We start from the raw sequence: 24342 nt of genomic DNA, 5'->3' as shown, positions 1-24342 counted from the left end.
AACTAAAAGGAAAATCACAAAATTTATTCCACATGATTTTCCTACTTCAAACATCTCTCAGAATCAATCATTTATTTCCAAAACCATATCAGTTATAATCTAACATAATCATTATTCTTCAATAACGACATGAACACCACACATGCTTAAATTTATTTCACCTTCAAAGAACCTTTTGTCAGTAACCTCAAACGACATCCTAAATTCCTTCCAAATACTTGTCGTAGAATTGTTGCAATCATCATCGTTATTCCTATTACAGTCCGGTGATCCCTCCATAAAATCATCCCAGGTTGGGTGAAAATCTATATCAGGATGAAGTACTATCAACCACATATACTCGTACGGCAATATTTGGAGTAATATCGAGCTTTCCCCTGGTTCAAGAACGGATTTTGCTTCTTCAGAACTCCAGACCTGAATGTCGTTGATGGATAGTTTACATTTAACTTTCGTCCATCTATGGTCACTATAATTAACTTGGAACTTAACACAAGGAGCAACAACTTTCAATTTTTGACTTGGATAAAGTCGCAAAGAAAATATAATGGGATTGTTCTTGTTGATGTGACTGAACCATTTTGGAATATCGCAATTCATTAATAAGATTTGTTTCCAATGTTCCTGTACCATGAGAGTGAGTGTGTAAAAATAATTTGCAGATATAAAAAATTTTGGATACAACTCTTGGAGTTTATCAATGAAAGATTTTGTTATATTTGCAATTTTAAAAGATGTCATCATACAATTAATTATTAACCTTAAAAGTGCTATCCATTGCAATAGTAATTAACAATCCATGACTTAATTATATATTAACAAATATAAAAGTAAAAAAAACAAAAGTTAGGGGAAAGAGAGATGGTACCGAATCAGAAGATATGAAATCAACTAAGTTGTCTGGAAATGCGACCAATGATATGCACCCAGTAGCATTAAGAAAAGTTATGTCTTCTGGTATCTTTGGAATTTCTTCGAGTAACTCACAATCCGTGACATCAAGAATTCTCAAGGATTTAAAATTAACAATACACGAGGGTAGATTCAAAAAGTCGTTTCTAGACAAGTCCAACTCTTTCAATGAAGGGGCAACATGAGCAATTGTTTCTAAGAAATCTAAATTGGTTAAATTATTGTCAGAGAGGTTTAACATGGTTAGATTGGGAAATAAGGAATGTGCACAAGGAAATAAGGAAGGAAATGTTGAGATACTAGTTGTATTGATCATGAAAGAAGTAAGATTGGTTAAACCATAAATTGTAGTTGGAAGAGTTGTGATTTGTGTGCAATAGATGACAATATCTTTGAGCCCAGTAAGATATCCAATTGTTGGAGATAGCTCTGCTACAGTACTGCCGTCAAAAATTATGTCCTTTAAAGACTTCATTTCTTCACTGAAATGAGGATAACATTCAACTAAGTTGCACCCTACAAACGCCAAACTTGTTAGGGACTTCAACCTTAGGACGCTGGGAAACTGCTTAAAGCCACTCTCATGACTACAAAGTTCTAATTCAACAAGTTTGCTAAGAGATCCAACTGACTCGTGAACCCTTACTAAATTTGTACACCCAAGAAGATTCAACACCATAAGGTTTTTAGCAGAAGATAAATCAGGAACTTCCTCCAAAAACTTGGAATCTTTAAGATCAATACGCTTCAGTAATTCACAACTCTGCCAAACATAAAAAATACAGTTCAAGCTCAAATTTAGCTAACATTAAGATTAAAACAACATATATAAAAGTATTTGACATAAATACCATAAATCCTTTCCCAAAATATTTGATGGAGCTATATGGCAAGTTGAGTTCAATGAGGTTGTCCATTTTGTAGCTTGAAGGCAAAGATGGAAAAGGAAACCTAGGCCAACTAATCCACCTTAAGCTACTAGGCAGAAAGTCGAGAGTACTTTCCGATGATGTGGCATTGTTAACTTTGAGTAGTACAAGATTTTTAACATTTTCAAAAGCTCTTGAATCAATGTTCAGCTCAGTGGGTTTACGAAAGTCCAACTTTATGGCTTTAACTGCTCTTGCTTCCTATAAAGATACAAAACAAAACATTTCAAAAATAATAAATTCAATACAAGCTTTTTTAAATATCATTAAGTTGTTCTCGTAATTAAATAAGCATAAATAAAGTCTTTGCAAAATTTCTTACCTCATTACTGTTTAAGACGTCCATAGCATCGCTATCGATCAATAATCGTTTTCTTTTTCGAGATTTAGAAGTCTCTGTAAGAGCAATTGTGGAACCCATTTGTTGTATTAAGTCATGCATTTCAACCTTGTTGAATTCGTTAATGCTAAGAAGTGATAGATTCATGAGTTTTGTAATTCCCTTTTCCAAACACAAATTACCACATGCTTCTAACTTCATTTTAACAATGTCTATATCTTCTCCCACAAAGCAACAAGAAATATAAAGGAAAATTTCCTTTACATCATCTTCGAGTCCATCATAACTTATTTGAAGAAGATCTCGGATGTCTTTGTCAAGGTAGGAGTTCTCATATTCGTCCAATATACGATCAAACTTGGATTGATCAATTGAATAGAGGAAAGAACCTAACACTTCAAGAGCCAAGGGAAGACCTTTACAATAATGCACAGCACGTTTTGAAAGCTCTAAATAATCACTTGTGGGTTGACTATTCTTAAAAGCATGCCAACTAAAAAGCTCAAGAGCTTCATCATTATTCAATCCATTGACACTTTTCACTATATCAAATCCATGAATAGCAAGTAAATGTTTATTTCTTGTTGTCACAATGACTTTACTTCCAGCTCCAAACCAATCATGTCCTCCTGCTAATACTCGTAACTGTTCAATCGTATCTATATCATCAAGAACCACGAGAATCTTTTTTGAGCATAGTCGATCTCTTATGATGTTAATTCCTCTATGAATATTGCTAACTTTGATTAAATCGTCCATTAACACCTCACACAGTAGCTTCTCCTGGAGTTGAACAAGGCCTCCATATTGATTTGAAGCTTCTCTAATATTTGCTAGAAAGCACCAACCTTCAAAGTTATCAGCAATTCTATTGTATAATGCTTTGGCCAAAGTTGTCTTACCCATACCTCCAATTCCATATAATCCGACCATAGTAATTCCATCAAACATAACACGTGAGAGTAAACTCATAATTTGTATGTCAACTCCAACTGGATATTTAGCTACATGCAATTGCATCGTTGTACGATTTAATTTCTTCCAGACTTCTTGAACAATTTTTTGAATCAAACTAGCCTCATCACTGCCAATTTTTTTTTTTTTTTTTTTTTTTTTTTAAAAAAAAAACATAAACTAAAAAGAGTTACTGTCATGAAACACGCATTTGTTTCCTCACAATAATTCCTAAAACCAAGCAATATCTATCAGAAGGGACTGGAGACAGGACATAACGAATAGTGCAAAATTCCATTCTGAACCCAAAAAAACTAAGGTTTATTTAAGGTCTGTTTTCAAGTATAAAAAAATAAATCAAAATATTTATAAAATATAGCAAAATTTTAAAATTATCAGTGATAGAAGCTATCAGTGACATTGATAAACACCGATAGAAGTCTATCAATGTTTATCAGCATCTATCATTGATAGTTCTAAAATTTTTCTATATCTTGTAAATATTTTCAACAATTTTATCAGTTGAAATAATTTCTCTTTTAATAACTTTTTTTTTTATTTGTTTTTAGTTTTTAAAAATTAAGCATATAAATATTACTTTTACCCATAAGTTTCTATGATTTGTTATCCTTTTTTTTTTTTCTTTTTTTAGTAAAAAAACTAAACCAAAATTTGAAAACTAAAAAAAAAAAGTAATTTTCAAATACTTGTTTTTGTTTTTAGAATTCAATTAGAAACTCAAGTGGTTCTTAATAAAATGAAAAATTAGAAAAAAAAAAACAACATAAATTTCAAAAATAAAAAAGCACAAATGAAATTCTTATCAAAGGGACTCAAATATATATATATATATATATATATATATAAATCTCTTTTCTTTTTCCTCTTGACCAGCATACTCTTCATCAAATAAAAAAAAAATACTAAAAATAGAAATTGAAGAGCAAAAGAGTAGAAGGATATGGAAAAATACTCTTTTTCCAGAACCCATCCAGACATATGGGAAATAGTAGTTAGAGCCTCCCTCCATGTTTGCATTTTGTTGAAGAATCTAACTTCAAGTTTGGCAAATTCTTCTCCAAATCTTCCACTTTGTTTTCTTACTTGAGATGGATCTACTTTGTAAAAAACGGGTAAAACAACTTGTCCACCAAATTTGTTGCACATAATAATTTTCACCAGTTCATTCAAACACCAACTCGAAGATGCATAATTTTCAGAGATTATAACGATCGAGATCTTGGATTCTTCAATAGCTTCCAAAAGTGATGTAGAAATTTCTTCTCCTCTCGAAAGCTTGTTATCTATAAAAACATTGATTCCTCTTTGACGCAAAGCCATATTAAGATGACTCGTGAAGTTTGATCGTGTATCTTCTCCGCGAAAACTTAAGAATACATCAAAACTCCATTTAAAATGTGAGCAAGATGATCCAGCTGCTCGATCCATATTGACGAACCTGAAAGAGAAATCAAAGATGAGTCACCCGCTCCTCGGTCTTCTCTATTCTTTCTCTCCTCTTCTCCTCCATCTCTATTTCTTTTTTCTTTTTCTTCCTCGTTCTTTGGTAATCGACAAAAATGACTTATTTGAAGTTTTAGTTTTAAAATTTTAATCCTTTTTAAAAACATCGACAGAATATCTGTCTAACTTCGAGATCGATAGTAAAAGCACTATATCAATCAAACTACGTTCATGTTGGCAAATAAAGATAATTGAGGTGGAAAGATTTGAGATTGATGTGATGAAATAAAAGGATTAGATATATATATATATATAATTTATTAGAGGGAAAAGTAAAAGGAAAAGGTTTAGATATATATATATATATATATATATATTAAATGCCCATCGAGAAACATGCCAAAAGGAAAAAAAGAAGAGAACAAATTCATCTTCCTCTTCTTCGTGGTGTTTTCTTTTTTCAGCCGGCTTGCTTTTCTTATTCAATTTCTTGCTCTGGCATTATGGGATTGATTGAATTTTCCAAACGTTTGGAGTTGTTGATCTACAATGGTTACTTTCTTCTAATCGAATATATGCATATTGAATACGTACCTTATAACCTTTGGTAGAATGGTTGCCTTGCTTAACTATAGACTTATAAAAAATTATCTTTTAAGTCTCGAACTTTATGTAATATGTTGAAAAAAATCAAAGTATCTCCAGCACTATTGAAAAATCAAAGTAGCTCCGATGCTATTATTGAGAAAATGGAATTAATGAAAAAAATTAAATATTTGCAAAAGCAAAACAATATTTCAATGTTTGTTAAACAAAGAGAAGAGAAATGAAAATGAGAATGAAATTCAAATTCTTATTGAAATAAGAAAAAATTGGTGATACATAAAATATGATACTTAAAATGTGGTACATAAAATTAGGATACTTATTTTATATGAGACATCACCCTTTTATAGGAACAAAAGATAAATTAAATTAAAGGCATATTAAAAGCATAAACTTAATAACTTAAAATTAAAAACATAAAAACCAAAAACGGAAAAATAAATCAAATAATAAAGTAAATAACTTCAAGTAAAAAAGAAAAAACTCATAATTCAACATAATAGATATGTTAGGTCATTAAGTTTTTAAAATGAAAAATTGTAGTCTCTAAGAATGGATTTAAAAGGTTTTTCCATACTAACAGAATTGTGTAAATGAAACAAAAAGATGACTGGATAAGTTGATGTTGAGTAAGATTTTATGGACCCAAGTTAAACATTGGCAAGATGCTTCTTCTTCTTTGCTCGCATTCAGTTCCTTTTCTAAGGGTTTCTATTTATTCTGGTGGAGTGTAATCGAAGCACCTTCTTGATAATTATCTCCAATCTTTTTCCTTTCTCCAGGGGTTTCTCTTCACTTTGACAATTTTCTGAAGTTTATGATTTTGTGTTGGTTGAATCATATTCTTCTTCATGACCAACAATTACACAATGTCCAGCTTGCATGCACATAACATCAACATGGGAGAAAAAAAAAAGAGTTTTAGGTAATTTCTAAAAACGAAACCAAGTTTTTGAAAACTACTATTTTTAGTTTTCAAATTTTGGTTTTGATTTTAAAAATACTTCTAAAATTTAGACAACAAAACACAGAGAACAATAGTTGGAAAGTGATGATTATAGTCTTAATTTTCAAAAACAAAAAACCAAAAACTCGAATGGTTATAAACAAGAGCCTAAGACCTTGTTTGGTAACCATTTTATCTTTTGTTTTTGTTTTTTAAAATTAAACCCATAGACACTACTTTCACCTTCAATTTTCTTCGTTTGTTATCTACTTTTTACTAATAGTTTAAAAAACCAAGCCAAAATTTAAAAAATTAGAAAAAAGTAGCTTTTAAATTTTCTTGTTTAAAACCATCGGTAAAAATGTAGATAACAATGAAAGAAAGTTGATGGTGGAAATAGCATTTTATAGACTTAATTTTCATAAACAAAAACCAAAAATCATATTGTTACCAAACGGAGCCTAAACTTTTACACCTATTTTCAATTAAATGATAACTTTTCAAAGTTTTCCATTGTTTCTATCAAATTTCAAATATTTTGTTTCAGTTCCTTAACTATATATTAATTAAACTCAGTTCTTGTCATTTATTGTGTTAAAAATAGAATTGATTATATTTAGTTTCTTGTTGCTAGTCTTTAGGGTTGCTATTCTTTGTGCTAGTCTTGTGCTATTTGTTTTGGGTGGTTAGTTTGTTATTTATGGTGTACTTTGAGCTATATAAGGCCTAATTGGAATGAAATTCATGAACTGTTATTTCATATCACTTTCTCTCTTTTACTAGTTATCTCCATTCTTTTTTCTATCAGTGGTATTAGAGCCCGATTGTGGCATCTTTTTTCTTAGCCATTAAACCAACTCTCATTCCTTTATCTTCTACAATAGTTAATAAGCATAGACAATGGCCTCAGACAACTATGTGCAACCAGCAATTCCCCGCTTTGATGGTCATTATGATCATTGGAGCATGTTGAATCGAATAGATTCTCTACATCCAAATAAACTGGGACCATTGTTGAACAAGAGTGAATGAACCAGCTGCTGGAATTGTCTTGAACTAAGCTGACCAAATAAGCTAGAGGAACAAGAATTGAAGATCTCAAGCAAAGAAATATTTATTCCAAGCCATTGATTGTGCCATCTGGAGATCATTTGCAAAAGGATACATGCAAGCAATTTGGGACTCCATGAAGAAAAAGTATCAAGGCACAATGAGGGTGAAAAGACAGCAGCTCCAACTCTTTGTGAAGAGTTCAAAGATTCTTAAAATGAATCAAGGTGAGTCTAGTGAAGGTATTTCTCACGGACCTTGGCTAGAAGAAACAAGAATCTATTCTGAGAGAGGTGATAGTACTAATAAATTTACTGATGTTTAAGTAAGATATTCTCACGTTCGAGATGTTTTAAATAATTGCATAAGTGTTTAATTCAATTGAGGAAATCAAAACATAATACACAATATCACATTATGAATTCACAAAATTCTTACTTCTGCAAACGAGTTTAAGCAATAGACGTCAAATACAGTACACAACCAAAAACAGCCTTTAAAAACCTCAGACTCAATGGTTAAAAATCTTACAGTAGAGAGTTCACAAAATAGAATACGTGTGCACGGTCACGGAAGCGCAGAGAAGTACGATCGGTGGAGACAGATCCACAAAAGCAACATCCAACAAATAACTTCGAAACTTTAAGTTCCAACATTCAATTTACCTTACCAAATTTTTGGACATCTTACAGATCATGCAACAACTCAAACTACTAACCCATGTAAAAAAGAGAGCAAATCAGCATTATTTATATTATAGAGAAAAGGAAGTCGACAGAAAACCTACAAGTTGACGTCCAACTCTACAAAAAGAGAAGATTCGAAAATACTAAACAAGTCATGATATAGATCTCAGGTTTGCAAACAATCATTTAACTTATATTTGAACAAGGTCTTCATTTTTCTCATTGAAAAAGATTATATTCTACCTATTGGACAGTTGTATAATCCTAAATAACATATTAGTGGGAAAGGAAATATTTCTAAATAGATAAAAAAACAAAAATAAGGCAATGTTGAAACCATATCAAATGTGTTTTATATTCCTGATTTGAGAAGCAATTTACTGAGTGTTGGACAGCTACAAGAGAAGGGTTATGTCACAACTATCAAAGAAGACACCTGTGAGATATATGATCTAAGAAGAGGATTGATAGCTCATGTTGAAATGGCCTCGAACAGGTTGTTCCCACTCAAACTAGAAGGTTTGGAGTTATGTTTCAAGACTAATATAGATCAAGACCCCACATAGCTTTGGCATTTGTGATATGTCCACTTGAATTTTAAAGGTTTGCAAGTCTTTTCTCAAAAGCAAATGGTGGTTGGCCTTCCCCAAATTCTTCCTCCCACAAAAGTATGTGAAGATTGTGTTGTTGGCAAACAACATCGTGAGAGCTTTCCAAAAGGCAAAGCATGGAGAGCACATGAATCCTTGGAGTTGATTCATTCTGACATATGTGGCCCATTAAACCCAGTATCAAATGGGAAGAAAAAATATTTTATTTCTTTCATTGACGATTTTTCCAGAAAAACTTGGGTTTATTTCTTGTAGAAAAAGTCTAAAGCATTCTCAATTTTCAAAAGCTTTAAAGCGGTAGTTGAAAATAAAATTGGGAGAAAAATCAAAACCCTTCAAATGGATCATGGAGGAGAATACATGTCACAAGAATTTGTAAATTTTTGTGCTCAGCATGGAATTCGGCACCAGTTGATAGCAGCCTACACACCTCAACAAAATGGTGTTGCCGAAAGAAAAAATCGTACTATCCTCAATATGGTTCGAAGTATGATTGCAAATGGGAGAGTTCAAAAGAAATTCTGGCCAGAAGCAGTAAATTGGGGTGTTCATGTTTTGAATCGAAGTCTGACTTTTTCGGTGAAAAACATGACTCCTCAAGAAGCTTGGGATGGGCGTAAACCATCAGTTGATCACTTTAAAGTGTCAATTGATCACTTTAAAGTGTTCGGGTGCATTGCATATGCACACCTTCCTAACGAGAAGAGAAGGAAGCTAGAAGACAAAGGTAAAAAAATGTGACTTTCTTGGCATTAGTGAGCAATCAAAGGCTTACAAATTGTTCAATCCAATCACAGGTAAAATTGTAATTAGCCAAGATGTTATGTTTGATGAACTAAACACTTGAAATTAGATAGAAGATACTCTAGAGCAACAAACAATACCTATGAATTTTGAAGACAGTGATGAATCTTTGACACCTCAACTTGAAAATCCAGTACAACAATCAGTTGAGCTTGAGGCTACTGAGTCTCAAACAGGATGTGCAAGTTCTTCAAGATCACAACGAGTTAGAAGGAGACCAACATGGATGGAAGATTGTGAGGTTAGTGATGATCTTTCTGATGAGGCATTTATCCATTATGTTTTATTATCAAAATGTGATCCACTAATTTTTGAAGAAGCTGTCAAAGATATAAAATGGAAGCAGGCCATGGATGAAGAGATTAAGTCAATTGAGAAAAACAACACTTGAGATCTATCAGAACTTCCTAGAGGGCAAAAATCCATTGGTGTTAAATGGGTTTACAAGACAAAGCCGAATAAAGATGGCCAAGTAGACAAATACAAGCTCGTCTTGTTGCAAAGGCGTACAACCAACAAATTAGCATTGACTACAATGAAGTTTTCGCTCTAGTTGCAAGACATGATACGATTCGAATGGTGTTAGCATTGGTAGCACAAAGCAATTGTAAAATTCTTCAAATGGACATGAAACCAGCCTTACTGCATGGCAACTTGAATGAAGAAGTTTACATAGATCAACCCCCTGGATATGTTCAATAGAGTAATGCAAGAAAGGTATATTGCTTAAAGAAGGCTTTGTATGGATTGAAGCAAGCTCCTAGGGCTCGTTCGCAGCGGGGTCTAAGTAATGATATGTGATTATTTCAAGCCTAAAGAATAATATGAAGATGGCTCAAGCAAGTTTTATAGCTCATGACAGCATAGAGCCTCATGATGAGTTTCTCATGAATGTGAGACTTAATTAGACAGAGTTATTCTCAGACATGTAGAGCCTAGGAAAGACATCACAGTTGGCGCTTCTAGAGTAGAAGCAGTTTTCAGTTGACTAGATTTTTTCTGGTACGTATCTTCAGATGACACATTATATAGTATGACCAGTTTCTTCACTACACATATGAAGTTTTCCCTGTGACATGGTAGGCTCAGATATATGTTTTTAGTATATAAGACTTTCTTAACTTCATGGCCGTTTTCACAGTTCTCAGCTCAAACATGTAGAAGTATTGCTGATTTTCAACATCTTAAATTTCATAGTTATATATGGAAGGGGTTGTTACACCTCTTTTGGTACTAGTTTTAGCTATGTCAAACGATGACCCTCGTTTTGCATCTAGTTTTTTTTAAGAGTCTCTAGTTAGCATTGGGTACTCGATTGGATTTTTGTACAATTTTTCACCCATAGACTGATGGTTAAATAGAACGTCTGAACCAAATATTGGAAGATATGTTGTGCGCTTGTGCACTAGAGTTTTCAGGGAGTTGGGACTCTCACTTGCATTTAATGGAATTCGCATATAATAATAGCTATTAGACTGCCACTGGCACATTGCCATTTGAGGCTCTATATGGGAAGAGTTGCAGGTCCTCTGTGTTAGGATGAGGTAGGAGAGAGGAAATTGTTAGGACCTGAATTGGTGCAGACCACGAATGAGGCAATACAGAAGATCAGGGTTCATATGCAAACAGCTCAGAACAGACAGAAGAGCTATGTTGATGTAAGACGTAAGGACCTGGAATTTGAGACTAGTGTGAAAGTGTTCTTAAAAGTGGCACCCATGAAAGGTATTCTGAGGTTTGGCAGGAAGGGAAAGTTGAGTCCGAGATTCATTGGACCTTTGAGGTCCTGGAACGAGTTGGCCCTGTAGCTTACCATTTGGCGTTGCCCCCAGCATTGTCTTCAGTTCATAATGTCTTCCATGTTTCGATGCTAAGGAAGTATGTAACAAACAACTTGAGCTACGAGGAGAAGCCTATAGAGATCCTCGCCAGAGAGGTAAAAACATTGCGCCGCCGGGAAATTGCTTTTGTGAAAGTCTTGTGGCAGAATCACCAGTTCAAGGAGGCTGCCTAGGAGCGAGAAGGATGAGATGAAGGTCCAGTACCCAGAGCTTTTTCAAGAATGAACTTTCGAGGACGAAAGTTCTTTGAGGAGGGAAGAATGTAACACCCCCGGAGTGTTTTTTCAAGAATGAACTTTCGAGGATGAAAGTTCTTTAAGGAGGGAAGAATGTAACACCCCGCACATTTTTTAGTAATAATGTAATTTCAATAACTTTATTATTTAGAATTTCAGTAATTGTTATTAGTTGAAGGGCATTTTTGGAATTTTGGACTTCAAGTGTAAGTGCGGGAATTTAATTGTTGGCGTGAAATTATTCAAATTGGAAATTAATGGCAGAAATTAATTTTCTTTTGAAACGGAAAGGAATTTAATAGTATAAAACGGAAACGAATTAAATGTAATTATATTTATTTCCTTTTTTAGTTTTATTATTATTATTATTATTATTTTTTTTTTTTTTTTTTTATATAAAAGTCAAACCCCACCCCTTTTTTCTTCCTCACGTTCTGAGCCCATCCGACGCCGCCCAAAGCCGCCACGTCAGTTTCTTCTTCATGACCTCTGTCCACCACTGCTCAAGCGTCATTCACTTTTGCCGTCACTGGATCTATCAATTTGGGTAAGATTTCTGTCGTTTGGGTTTGTTTTCGATTGATTCTTGAATACTCATTTACTCTTGGCATCAATTGGTTGATACCCATTGTGTTTCAACTTTGGATTCAAGTTTTGAAAGGTATTGAGGTGTTGTTCAGTGAAGTTGGAGTTTGTTTTAGCGAGTTTTGGTAAGTTTTATGCTTTGATGACCCTCTTGTAGATTAATTTTGGTTGTTGAGAAATTTTGGTAAAGTCATTTGGAAGTGAATTTTTTGACGAAGTTACATATGGATAATTTATTTAAGACATTGGTAGTGAACTATTGTATTTGATTCAAGCTTTAATCATGTAAGCCTAATTTCAAATTATGATTAGGGGGTTGATTCAAGAATTTCATTCAAGATGAAGAAGAGTTTGATTTGCTAATTATTTGGGCTTAAAATTGGAGGTTTGGAAGGTGAATTCGAATTAGACCACACCTTAGGTAAGGTTATCTAGAAATATTTTGTAATATTTGAGTATTTGGAATTTGGCATTAACTTTAATTTTAAAGCTTTAAAGCTTGGTTTATGTTTAGGCTTGAATAAAGATTCAAGAATTTCACAAAGATTCAATTGCTTTTTTGTTCGACCTAATATCAAGGTAAGTAATCTTACTACTGGAACTGGCCACGGGCCAGGTATTAGATGTATGCTAGCATGTTAAATGAAGGTTATGGCAGAATGACAGCATGAAAGATTGATAGTATAACATGATTAAAGTATGTTATGTTACAAGATCCGAATTATTTATTTATGCACATAGACACTTGAATGCTAGTATGAGATGGTATGTGTTTCCATGGTTGTATTTGATCTGATGATGTTGAGGTATACATGTATGTTGTAGAACCATGATGTTGAGGTATATGTGTATATTGTAGAGCCATGATGTTGAGGTTTATATGTATGTCATAGATTTGTACAGTGATGATTATGATGTTGAGACTGTGCAAATGTCCTTACTGATTAGTTAGATGCCCATTAGATTTTGTGTTTCCTTCGGGATTCACCAGTTTGTATTTCCTTCAGGATTCACCAGTTTGTGTTTCCTTCGGGATTCACCAGTTTGTGTCTCCTTCGGGATTCCCCAGTTTGTGTCTCTTTTGGGATTCACCAGTTTGTGTTTCCTTCGGGATTCACCAGTTTGTGTCTCCTGCGGGATTCATCAGAGATAGTGAGCATACTTAACTACAGTAGGATAGGACTCAGTCTCCTTCTTGTTTCATGTGCATATGTGTCCCATGAGGACTAGAGCAGTTTATATATTTCACCAGAGGTAGGTATCTAGAGAACATAGATGCCTAGCCTGACCCCAGTGGTGGGGTTACTTACTGAGTATTTTATACTCATGCTTTCTCGTGTTGTTGTTTCAGGTAAGAGTAGGGACGCGCTGGTGAATGACAAGCGGAATTCGTGATCGAGCCACTGGGACCAGTTTTTATGCTTCCGCTCATAAGACTTAGATTTCCTTTCATGTTTTGCTAAGCTTTTAGTTTTGATGTTTAAAACTTACTTTTAATAATTGTTTTTCATACTTATTTATTAACCTTTATGATTTATGTGTACCCTATTGTTGTTTTAACATTTGCATTTAATAAAGGACTTTTGAACTCCTCTTATCAAATTAGTATTTATTTCACCATAAAAGAGTATCATTTTAAGTTCCATGCATGCATGTTTCTTTTAGTAACGGCCTAACTTAAGTCCTAGAGATTCGGGTCGTTACAGAGGTAATACAATCAGTAGTGGGAATTTTCATCAATCAGAAGAAATATGCACTGGAGATCTTTGACAAGTTTCAATGAAGAATTGCAACTCAGTGATAACTCTAGTTGAACCTTATTTGAAGCTCACAAAGGACCATGAAGGAAAGAAGGTCAACAACACTCTCTATAAGCAAATCCTTGGAATCTTGATGTACTTAATAGCTACAAGGCCTAATATTATGTATGTTGTGAATTTAATTAGCAGGTTTATGGAATCTCCAACTGAGCTTCATCTCCTTGCTGCCAAAAGAATCTTACGTTACTTAAAAGGGACTCTTAGTCTTGGCATACTTTATCAAAAAGGAGAAAAACTAAACCTTGTTGGTTTTAGCGATAGTGATTATGTAGGAGATTTAAATGTTAGAAAGAGTACTTCAGGGTATGTTTTCATGTTGTGTTCAGGAGCTATCTCATGGTCTTCTAAGAAACAACCAATTGTCACATTATCTACCACTGAAGCTGAACTTGTAGCAGCAACATCATGTGCATGTCAAGCCATTTGGTTGAGGAACATTCTTGAGAATTTACATTATAGGTAAGAAGAAGCATCTATCATTCATTGTGATAACACATCAACAATCAAGCTCTCAAGGAATCCTGTCTTGCATGGACGAAGGAAACACATTGATGTAAGATACCATTACTTGAGGGATCTTACAAATGATGGAATTATCAATCTAAGCTACTGTAAAAGTGAAGATCAAGTGGCAGATATTTTAACCAAGCCTCTCAAATTAACAACATTTGTGAAGCTTGGAAGCTTACTTAGGGTGGTTTCCTCTACTACTTTAAACTAAATACTAAATTGCATAGTTTTAGTTTAAGGGAGGGTGTTAAAATAGAATTGATTATATTTAGTTTCTTGTTGCTAGTCTTTAGGGTTGCTATTCTTTGTGCTAGTCTTGTGCTATTTGTTTTGGGTGGTTAGTTTGTTATTTATGGTGTATTTTGAGCCTATATAAGACCTAATTGGAATGAAATTCATGAACTGCAGTTTCATATCACTTCCTCTCTTTTACTATTTTTCTCCATTTTTTTCTATCATATTGTTCATCATTTCTTTCTTTCTTTTTTTTTTTTTTTTTTTTTTTTTTTCGAACAAGAGCCTGAGTTATTATTATTATCTTTGAGAAACAAGAGGAGAAAGGGATCAGTAGGTGCACAAAAATATCTCAACTAAGTTGACACATCCATAACATCCTCATCATAGCTCCAACCCAAATGAGAATTCATTGATGGCCTAAAAACAGAAGTGGAAAAAGGGAGAGCTAGAAAAGAGCTCACCAATACAAGGCACTTGTGGAAATATCAAAATTACAAAAAGAAAAATTAGATTTTAAGCACCAATTAGAAGTAGAAATAATGATATCTTCCAAAAGAGATCATGGGCACTTCGAAATATCTTTGAAGAGTCGATTGTTGCGCTCGAGCCAAAGATTCTAGAGAGTCAATCCTATCAGGTTAGATAGCATAATTTATTGTTCATCGTTTATTTCGAAAACAAGAACTATGCTTTGAAACTTTCGCATCCATACCCTAGTTTAAAACACACAGATACTCTTTTTCTTCAATCAAACTATTAAGAGAAGAAGTATTTATATCAAGTGACTTCTATATGAACAAAAGACTAATGTCTCAACAACTAAAATGATTTCTCTTACGCAAAATTCAAGAACAAAAACAAAAATTCCAATGTGTTAAGAACCACAATATATAATATAAGCATTAAAATTTTTAAAAATCAGACTAAATTAAACCCCACTTTTAAAATGAAGGGAAAAAAAGGTCTAACTAAATTATCTTGAAGTTCGGGTAATAATAGTTTCTTTATATAGAAAAATAATTCTATATACTTTAAACTATATTCAGTGGAGTTGACAAATATATATATATATATATCACTCTCACAGTTAATTTATTGGAGGATTTTTTTGGTAGAGACCTTCACATACACATTGAGAATGTCCACGTGAACCACCAGGGAAAAGGAAGAAGAAGATCACATAACTCCCTCTGCCTCATCCCACGATTCCTAAGAGAAATTAGGGGAGGGAAGTTATTTTCAATAAGTCTCTCCCTTTTAATTCAAATTTAAATTAAAACAATAAATATGTTATGCGTTATATCAAATATATTATGTGTTTTATCAAATATAACACATAACATATGGTTCATATTATATCAAATATAATATAACTTATAGTTTGTAATACTATCAATAATCTATGATATTTGATATAAGTCAAATTTATATTAAATACAGTTATATGAATCCAATTCATATAATTAATATTTGAATCATATTCAAATATTTATATCCTTTCAATAAACTTTATATTATAATGTATCACATATATTATGTTAGTTATATCTTATATAATTAATCCCTTAATTAATTTGAACATTTCAAATTAATCTAAAATTAATTTAATTCTCAATAATTCAAGTTGAGCTACAAATAAGACCTTATGGACCTATAAATTGAAGCTACAATGGTATTTGAATAATTAATTAAAGGAGTTTAATTAAATTATTCAACATCCATTAACTGTCGGTCACTCCACTAAAAACCAATAGTTGATATTTCTGTGTCCATTGGATATAATCAGTCAACAGTGTGATGACCCTTAACAAATTACTTGTAACTACAACTAGGTCAAAATTACTGTTACTCCTTAAGTACCATTGATCCCTCTAATGAACAATTAGTCATAGACAAATTATGACCGAACCCCTCTCGAGTCAGGAGAGCGTGACACACCTCATTGTTCAAGCCTCAAAATATGGTTCAAATGTTCATTATATGAATATGATTCATATAAAAACTATATGTTATAACTTAATATGAATATGATCCATATTAAATTTATATAGTTTTATGAGAGAAATAAATATTTCAATCTGATTCAAATATAAATTATATGAATATGATTCATTTAAAAACTATATATTATAATTTAATGAGAATATGATTCATATTAAATTTATATATAGCTCTACGAGAGAAATAAATATTTGAGTATGATTTAAATATTTATTATATGAATATGATTCATATATGAACCATATGTTAAAATTAATATCAATATGATTAATATTAAATTTATATATTTTATTGAGAGGTTTTATAATTTCAATATGATTCAATTATTATTTATATGAATATGATTCATATAAAAACTATAGGTTAAAATTAATATGAATTTGATTCATGTTAATTCTTTAGGTTATTTGAGATAATAATAAATTATAGTTTATGTTATATTTGATATAACATATAGTTTAAATATATATTAAGTTGGTAATATATATATATATATAATTAAGTTTAAAATTTGAATTTATTAAAAATAAAGAGGAGAGAGTTATAACTCCGTCACCTTTAAATCTCTCCCTCTCACAGTAACAAATTGGAAGAGAGAAAAAGTTCTCTCTCTGTCTCTCTCTAGTTCTCGAATTTTACAGAGAAGAATTTTTCTTACAATTCACTTCTCCTTCCCTCACACTAAGATTGAGTGCAAAGCCACACCTTTGCACGGTTCTCGTCCTTGAGAATAACGGGAAAGACCTCTTGGTGGTGTCTATTCTTGTTTGTTGAGTTAGTGGATGTCGAGTTCGTGAGATCGGAAAAAGACAACTTGAATTGAAGAGGAATATGAAGATTTGGTCTTCAATGGTATGTGATTCTTAATCCCTTTCTCTCTATTTGAACGGTAGAAAGCATGCTTAGGTTTGTAACGACCCTAGTTTCCTACAACATTCTAGGACGCTACTTCATGCATGCATAGACTCAATCGTACAATTTCTTTTAAATCATCAAATTAAAGAGCCAATATTTTATTTAATAATGCTCAAACGAGCAAAGATGTGAGAACATAATTAAATAATAATAAATAAACTAAAGTAAAATAAAATAAAATAATTTACTATTCGGGGTACCCTAAACCCTACTAAAAACAAATAAATGAAATTAAATAATCAAATAATAAAATTGATATATTTTTCATAAAAGTGAAAAACACCTAACTCCTAACCAGATTTCATACTATATGCGGAAGCAGTGAATCGTCCTAATGGCCAGGTCACGTATCTCTCTTGTCATGCACCAATCTGTCATTACTCTTACTTGAAAAATAGGGAAAGAAAAGGGTAAGTATAAAAATATACTCAGTAAGCGGCCTACTACTGGGCCCACTCTGTGATCTATTAGTCTATCCATTGGATCCAAAATGCACAAGGCATCATAAACATAGGCTAAACATAGGCATAGGCATAAGGGGCGAACCCGAAGGCATGCTTTCATAAGTAGTGACACAAAGGTCGTACATAAGCATAGGATGTGGGCCCGAAGGCTCACACATGCGATGTGCATGGCCCAATGGTTCACTAACAGTCACTAAAATCTCATATGGACATAAGCTTACAAACATCCAGTACATAATCAAACATGAGCATGCAATCAAGGCCATGACTCAGCATCAAACTTTAAAACCGTTACCCATACTTCAGTCAACTATTTCACAGTCTACTCATAACTCATACATCATAGACATCAGGCCTTAACACATTATATTCATGCTTCAACATTAGCCCACTATCCCCTATGCACCTTATCACAGTATCCCCTTAATCCTTAAACTTCATCACAGTATGAATACTTCAAATTCAGCAAAAAAAGCCATAACAGATCTTCAAATACGACAAAAATTTCTCGGCAGGCCTAACAACATCCTAGGGCAACCAGCAATAAACCACTTACCTCAGGATAATGCACTGTCCCAAAACAAGACCTTACTCCGCTCGAGAACTTCCTTCACCAACATACGTTCCTGAAACCAAATGCAAAATATAAGTGAACGTTAGCTTAGGCCCAAGAATCCCCAAATGACAATGGGTTGCCAACAAAACAAAAAAACGAACTTACCCAAACAGACCGCTCGGTCGAACTGTCGCAAACCGACTGCTTTCAGCACCGATGACAATAAGCGGACAGAGAACGACGCTTGGAAGGGAAAAACCTGACGCGGCTGGAAGACCCACAATCGACGGTGGCGCGGCTGACGGTGAGGACGATCGCACTGGGAGACCCACGATCGAGCGGCAGAAGAGGCGCAGCTGGCTTCGTCGGAGGTCGAGCTTCGCAGCGCACAAACCCAGGCTTCGGCTAGGCGGGGCGGTTGACGATGGAGAAGAAAGTCAGCAAAGAAAAGCTGATGCGGTTGACGACAGAGAACGACGAGAAGGCGCACGAGACCCGCGACTATAGAAAAATTGGGGGGGGGGGGCCTTTAAAAACCCTAATTCCTTCCCAAAATAACCAATGATTTCCCTTTTTTTTTTTTAACTTTGGGGCATTACAAGGTTTATATTTTTTTCATGTTTTCTGTCACTCTGAATTATGTTGTACGTTCTGTAAAATGAAATTTAGATATTGATGCGTTCGATTTATTCTGTTGCGGGGAATTCTAATCCCTTCAATTGGTATCAGAATCATTTCGAATCTCTAAATTTTGTTTTTGGAAATTTAATTCACAGTTTTGGTGGGTGCATGATGCATTATGAATGTACAGGTTTTTGAATATTGGCTAGTTTCAAAATTGACCTAGATTTGATTGTTTTAAAACTATTTAAAGTTGTAATTGTCTAGTGTTTTGGACGTTTAATTTCATGTAATTGAGTCTTTAATTGTTCGTGTCACTCGTGATGGAGTTTTGGCTTTAAATCGATGATTTTTTGGAGCAAGAACGGAGCAAATTGGATGAACGAGTGAAGCAAAGCAGACATTCTGTTGCGTAGTGTCGCAACGCTCTTGCCGCAGCGTTGCATGCAGCGTGGCCCAATGTTGTGGCAACATAAAAACCAACATTGTAATGCTAGAATCAAAGTGTTGCAATGCTCAGAATGGTTAACACACGTGTCAAGATTCCTCTAGATTGTGGGTTCGAGCATGTATGATTTTAATTATTAATATGTCATACTATATGTCATATAGTATAAATCTCACCATAGGATAAACATAAAACTATGCTTCATTTTAATATAAAAGTTATATTATATAGTTGCATGATCAAGTTAAGCATGCTCGTGCATCATATTTAATTAAGAGTTGTATTATATGATTGCATATATAGTAACATGTCTATGCATCATACTTTATTATAAATGTTATATTTGTATGGCTTTCAATATAAGTGTTATATTATGTGATGGGCGTGTTATTTATTTTTATTATTTGATAATATAAATGTTATGTTATATAATGAAAATGAAAATGCATGAAACATAACATTACCTTAGAAATATAATTATTACATTTTTATGTATGTCATTAGATGTATGACTTATTTTTTAATTGTTTCATTAAACTTTATAATATTTATAAGTTAAACGAAATTATAATTAAAATCTATAATCAAGAGTTGCATGCAAATATTGGTTAAAATTAATTTCATCTAGACTTATATTAATATTTATTTCTAATATGATTAGAAATATGATTAATCTTTTAATTTCCCTTTAATAGGATTAAATTGGAGTAAATAAAAGATTAAATTTATAACATAATTGTCTATAAGAGACCTTTGTCTAATAGGTTATGTCTAAGGCTGGGGTATTTAAGTTGACAGAAATAGAACACCCCTACTTGAGAATCAACCTGGAAGGTGAATTAGACAATAATGTTATAAGCATGGAATGAATGATTTAAGTTTATTAAAGTGTTTAGTAAACAAGAATCAACATCTTTAAACTATCAAATTAATTATTATATTGGTCCAAGTTAACAATTCACTTAAATTTATTAGCCTATTTACCAAAGTTATGAACCCTCATTTGTAAAACACTCAATGGGAGGAAAATGATATATATGATACTTCAATTTTCTTTTCACATTTCTCCCTAAATAGTTCACACTGTGAGATCTATGCTCGATCTTAAGACACCTTTACTTGCATCCTCCTACAGATGGTGTTTGCATAGGTCAATACCAAGGTGAATGGAGAGAGTGTTTATAGTAAGTGGGAGAGGGAACTGTGTCAACACATCCCTCGATCTCCTTCATTGGTTTGCAATAAACTTTCATGCTCGACCTGAAGACACCTTTGCTTGTGTCATCTTACGGATATGTTGAGGTTGATGCCCTAAAGTTTCGTGTCCTGTAATTTGTAAATGAAGGAAATCGAACACGAGGATTTCCATGAGTAGATCATTCCAAATTACAATCATGTCTGAATATTACAATTACAATCGTAAACAAAACAAACGGTTATGCATTCATTACAGAAATTACAACATGAAAACTACAAATGAACAAGGAGAAATGCTACGAAAATTTGTAGACTCATCTCCACGCTCCTTGCTCATGAATGCTCAAACAACATGGCCGCTACACTGCACGAACACCGCGCACTCAAACTCAGCGATTGCCTCAGTCACGAACACCCCAACAGCACGAATGGCCTCCACAAAACCTCAACGGTGTCGAGTTGAGTATGACACCACCAAGAAGGGTACCTTGGTATTCTCGATGTGAGAATCCAGAGGGTGGGCTCTGTGTGGACTTGGAATGAGGCAGAAGACGGAAGAATCAACATCGTGTAAACGATTGAACAAGTAGGAGATGGCTGAAACCTATCGTATAGGTCGATGCCCAATCGTCTAGCAAAAGCTAAGCGATCATTTAGCTCATCGCTTAGCTGCATGTCTGTCACCTACAAACACTACATGATCATTTACCTTTTGCAAGCTAGCGCTTAGTAAATCCGATTTACTTGACAAATTTCGTGAGATTCTTTTTCCGAGAGAAAAATCTCAAAAACAATTTTTTTCAACATTTTCAAAAACTTACTAATTAGAAAAACAATTTTCCTTTTATCTCATGGTTACCATGAAACCACCAATAACCTCCCACTCAATTGGTTACTAGAGAAAAAAATTTAATTATCCAATAATTAATATTATTATAAATATAGATGATAACCAACTTACCATAATATATTTATAACCTATAGTTTTAATATTTCATCTCATGAAACATATAAACCATAGTTCTTTTTCTATTCCATGGTACTTAATGTAAATCTCATTTACAATCAATCCTCCATTAGATGTATCTCATACACCATAACCGATCATATCATATATAATCGAATTACCTCTTGTCAATTTGAACATTTTAAATCAACACTAAGAACTGATCCTCAACTAAATCCATTGAGCTACCAAGGGGACCTTATGGACCTGTAGCTTAAAACTCCAACAGTATGTGAAAAACTAACTAAACTCTTTAGTTACGGGATCCACATCCGTTAACTGTCAAGCACTCCACTAAAGACCGACATTTGAACTCTCCTTACCACAGATATATTATGTGTCCATCTTAACCAATCAGAAGTGCGACAACCCTTCACAGATCGCTCGTAAGTACAGCTGGGCCAATAACCGTTATGCCCTATAGTTACATCTGACTCCTTAAGTACCACTGATCCTTTTAATGAACATAAGTCATAGTTCTACTACGACTGAGTCCTTTCTTCAAAAGAGAAGTTGTGGCCACTATATTCAAGCTCCGGAATCAGCCCTTAAGGGAACAATCTCTCTATTTATCCCTGCTTCGGGAAAGGAGTGAATTCCATCTTGTGGATTGAGTTCCCAGCTCCCAGATTAGACAAGTCCCCAAAAGGGTAGGCATGTTGAGTTGGCAATCTGGCCACTCTCACCCATACTAATCAAAGGCAGGAGTTCCCAAAACACTCAGGATTGAGGTCATGTCACCTATGGTCGTTTAGGTGAGATGTAAGTCTCTAGTATCAACAGCATTATATATAGAGTTTAGTCATCTCGTGGTCCAGGTCTTATACAAACTCTTTGTATAGGACACCCCCGCTCGTACGTCTTCACATGAATGGTCAGGATCTACCATCTGTAGTAGTTTACAACACTTGTAAACCTCTACAAAGCGGGTCGTATCCGTAGTATCACCAAGATTAGGTATCCCATCTTAATCCTTATACTACAGACCTATTTAGATTATCACTTAAGGCATGATCCACTTGTATATCACATATACATGCTTAAGTTCACATAAGATAACCATGGAGCTTTGTTTATTAGATTATGATAACAAGTAGAAATGTACGTTTTTACAGTGCTAAGTTATAAAACAATGCAGGATTGCGATGATAAAAATATACAATATTGCGTCCAAACGCATTAAGTTCACAATATTGCAGTCGCATGTGTCCATCGCATTAAAACAACTAACTTATGTATTTTTGTGCAGAAAATGCATTGACGCAAGACGGAAATGCGATCCACAGAAATTATCGTCCAAGCGCATTAAGAGATTGCACTAACGCAAGCCTATGCAATCATTTGCGCTCGCGTTTATCTGCTCAAGAAGGTTGCCGCATAAAGTCGGTGCATCTGAGTGAAAAGCGTAATTAATCACGATGGGACAGAAAGTTGATGACGGTCGATTCCGAATTAAGTTGACAAACCGTTAACGAACTACTGTAGCAAGTAGACTCAACTTTTCGGTGACAAATATTCGGCGCATCAGATAGAGAATTAATGTCATCCCATCAGTGCAATCATAAGAGAGAAGAAGCCTTTCACCCCGAAGCTCTATAAATACCGGAGGCCACCTTCAGTGAAGGAGTTCGGATAGTTAGATAATTTTTCCCTCTGTATAGAAGTAGAGTTTTCTTTTACTTAGAAGGCAGAAGCGAGTGAAGGGAGATTGTACCGAGAGATCGTTTCGGTGAGCTTGGAAGAGTGCCGGAAGCGTCGAGATCAGAGAGAGGGCCAACTCCTACGGAAGCAGGAACATCTTTTGAACAGAATAGAGTTAACAGTGTAAAAGCCTTGGGAAGCAAGGAATTGCTACCAGGCTCTCTACCCTTATCTTCAATTGGCATTTTGTACTCTGAACTTATTTATAGAAATAGAATTTACATCTTTATATCTGTTCACTCTCAGTACATTATGCATGAGTAGCTAAATTTGTCGAATGGGTTGAGAAGCACTTAGCTAGCATAACTGGGGATCTTCATTCTATGTGATTATCTTGTATTATGTATGCGTCATTCGTCCATTAGAGATACTCGGGAGGTTAGTCTAAGGAGAGAATCTAGACTTAGAAAAGTCAGGTTAGAATCTAGGCTCGAGAGAGTCAGATTAGAAATGCATAATCAAGAGATAGGAGCTTAAAAATAAGCACTGTTTGCTATTAACGCATCGCATGAATCCTAGAGATAGGTTATGATTGTATGCAGTCACCTTGTCCTTATGTGCATCTTGCATCATCGCATAGGCAAGAAGTAGAGACTTAGGAATAAGCTCTATAGACATTATCGCATTCATCGCGTGCTACCTAGAATTAGAAGCTAACGCATTTGCATTGGAAAATGATTTGCTGTCGCATGGGTGTAGCATGATCGCATTCTCGAGAAACGCTAGCTAAAGACCTTCTCAACCCGTTCCTCTGCATACTCAGTGTATCTGTCGCATAATCAATCTTTTCTCAAATCCGCCGCATACTTTTATACTTCAAACAATAACCAACCAAACCATTAATTTATTTATTACCGCAAAGTTATCTTAAGAATTACCACCGCATATCATTTTCCTTAGTC

General features: G+C 33.9%; 2 protein-coding genes across 12 annotated transcripts; one reads left to right on the top strand and one right to left on the bottom strand.

The window, feature by feature from the left end:
- On the bottom strand, positions 1 to 18976 carry LOC120079609 (disease resistance protein RPV1-like). 11 transcript variants are annotated; one of them, XM_039033837.1, is made up of 8 exons: positions 18633 to 18976; positions 17743 to 18537; positions 5949 to 6082; positions 4109 to 4594; positions 2164 to 3265; positions 1764 to 2042; positions 869 to 1675; positions 1 to 624 (listed from the first exon to the last, which is right to left on the bottom strand). In XM_039033837.1, exons 4-8 carry the CDS (start codon positions 4582 to 4584, stop codon positions 112 to 114), a joined length of 3177 nt encoding a protein of 1058 aa, XP_038889765.1. In that variant the 5' UTR covers positions 4585 to 4594; positions 5949 to 6082; positions 17743 to 18537; positions 18633 to 18976; the 3' UTR covers positions 1 to 111. The 11 variants fall into 11 exon arrangements, with proteins under 11 accessions (XP_038889765.1, XP_038889763.1, XP_038889770.1 ...); XM_039033835.1 differs by having other exon boundaries at positions 4109 to 6082; positions 17743 to 17833; positions 18468 to 18537; XM_039033842.1 differs by lacking the exon at positions 5949 to 6082 and having other exon boundaries at positions 17743 to 17833; positions 18468 to 18537.
- LOC120079262 (secreted RxLR effector protein 161-like) lies at positions 13744 to 14247 on the top strand. The gene has a single exon (XM_039033420.1). It carries the CDS (start codon positions 13744 to 13746, stop codon positions 14245 to 14247), a length of 504 nt encoding a protein of 167 aa, XP_038889348.1.
- Positions 18977 to 24342: the final 5366 nt, after the last annotated feature.

The sequence above is a fragment of the Benincasa hispida genome, chromosome 6 (assembly GCF_009727055.1).
Source record: "Benincasa hispida cultivar B227 chromosome 6, ASM972705v1, whole genome shotgun sequence".
Classification (NCBI taxonomy): domain Eukaryota; kingdom Viridiplantae; phylum Streptophyta; class Magnoliopsida; order Cucurbitales; family Cucurbitaceae; genus Benincasa; species Benincasa hispida.
This window is presented reverse-complemented; position numbering and strand designations above follow the sequence as displayed.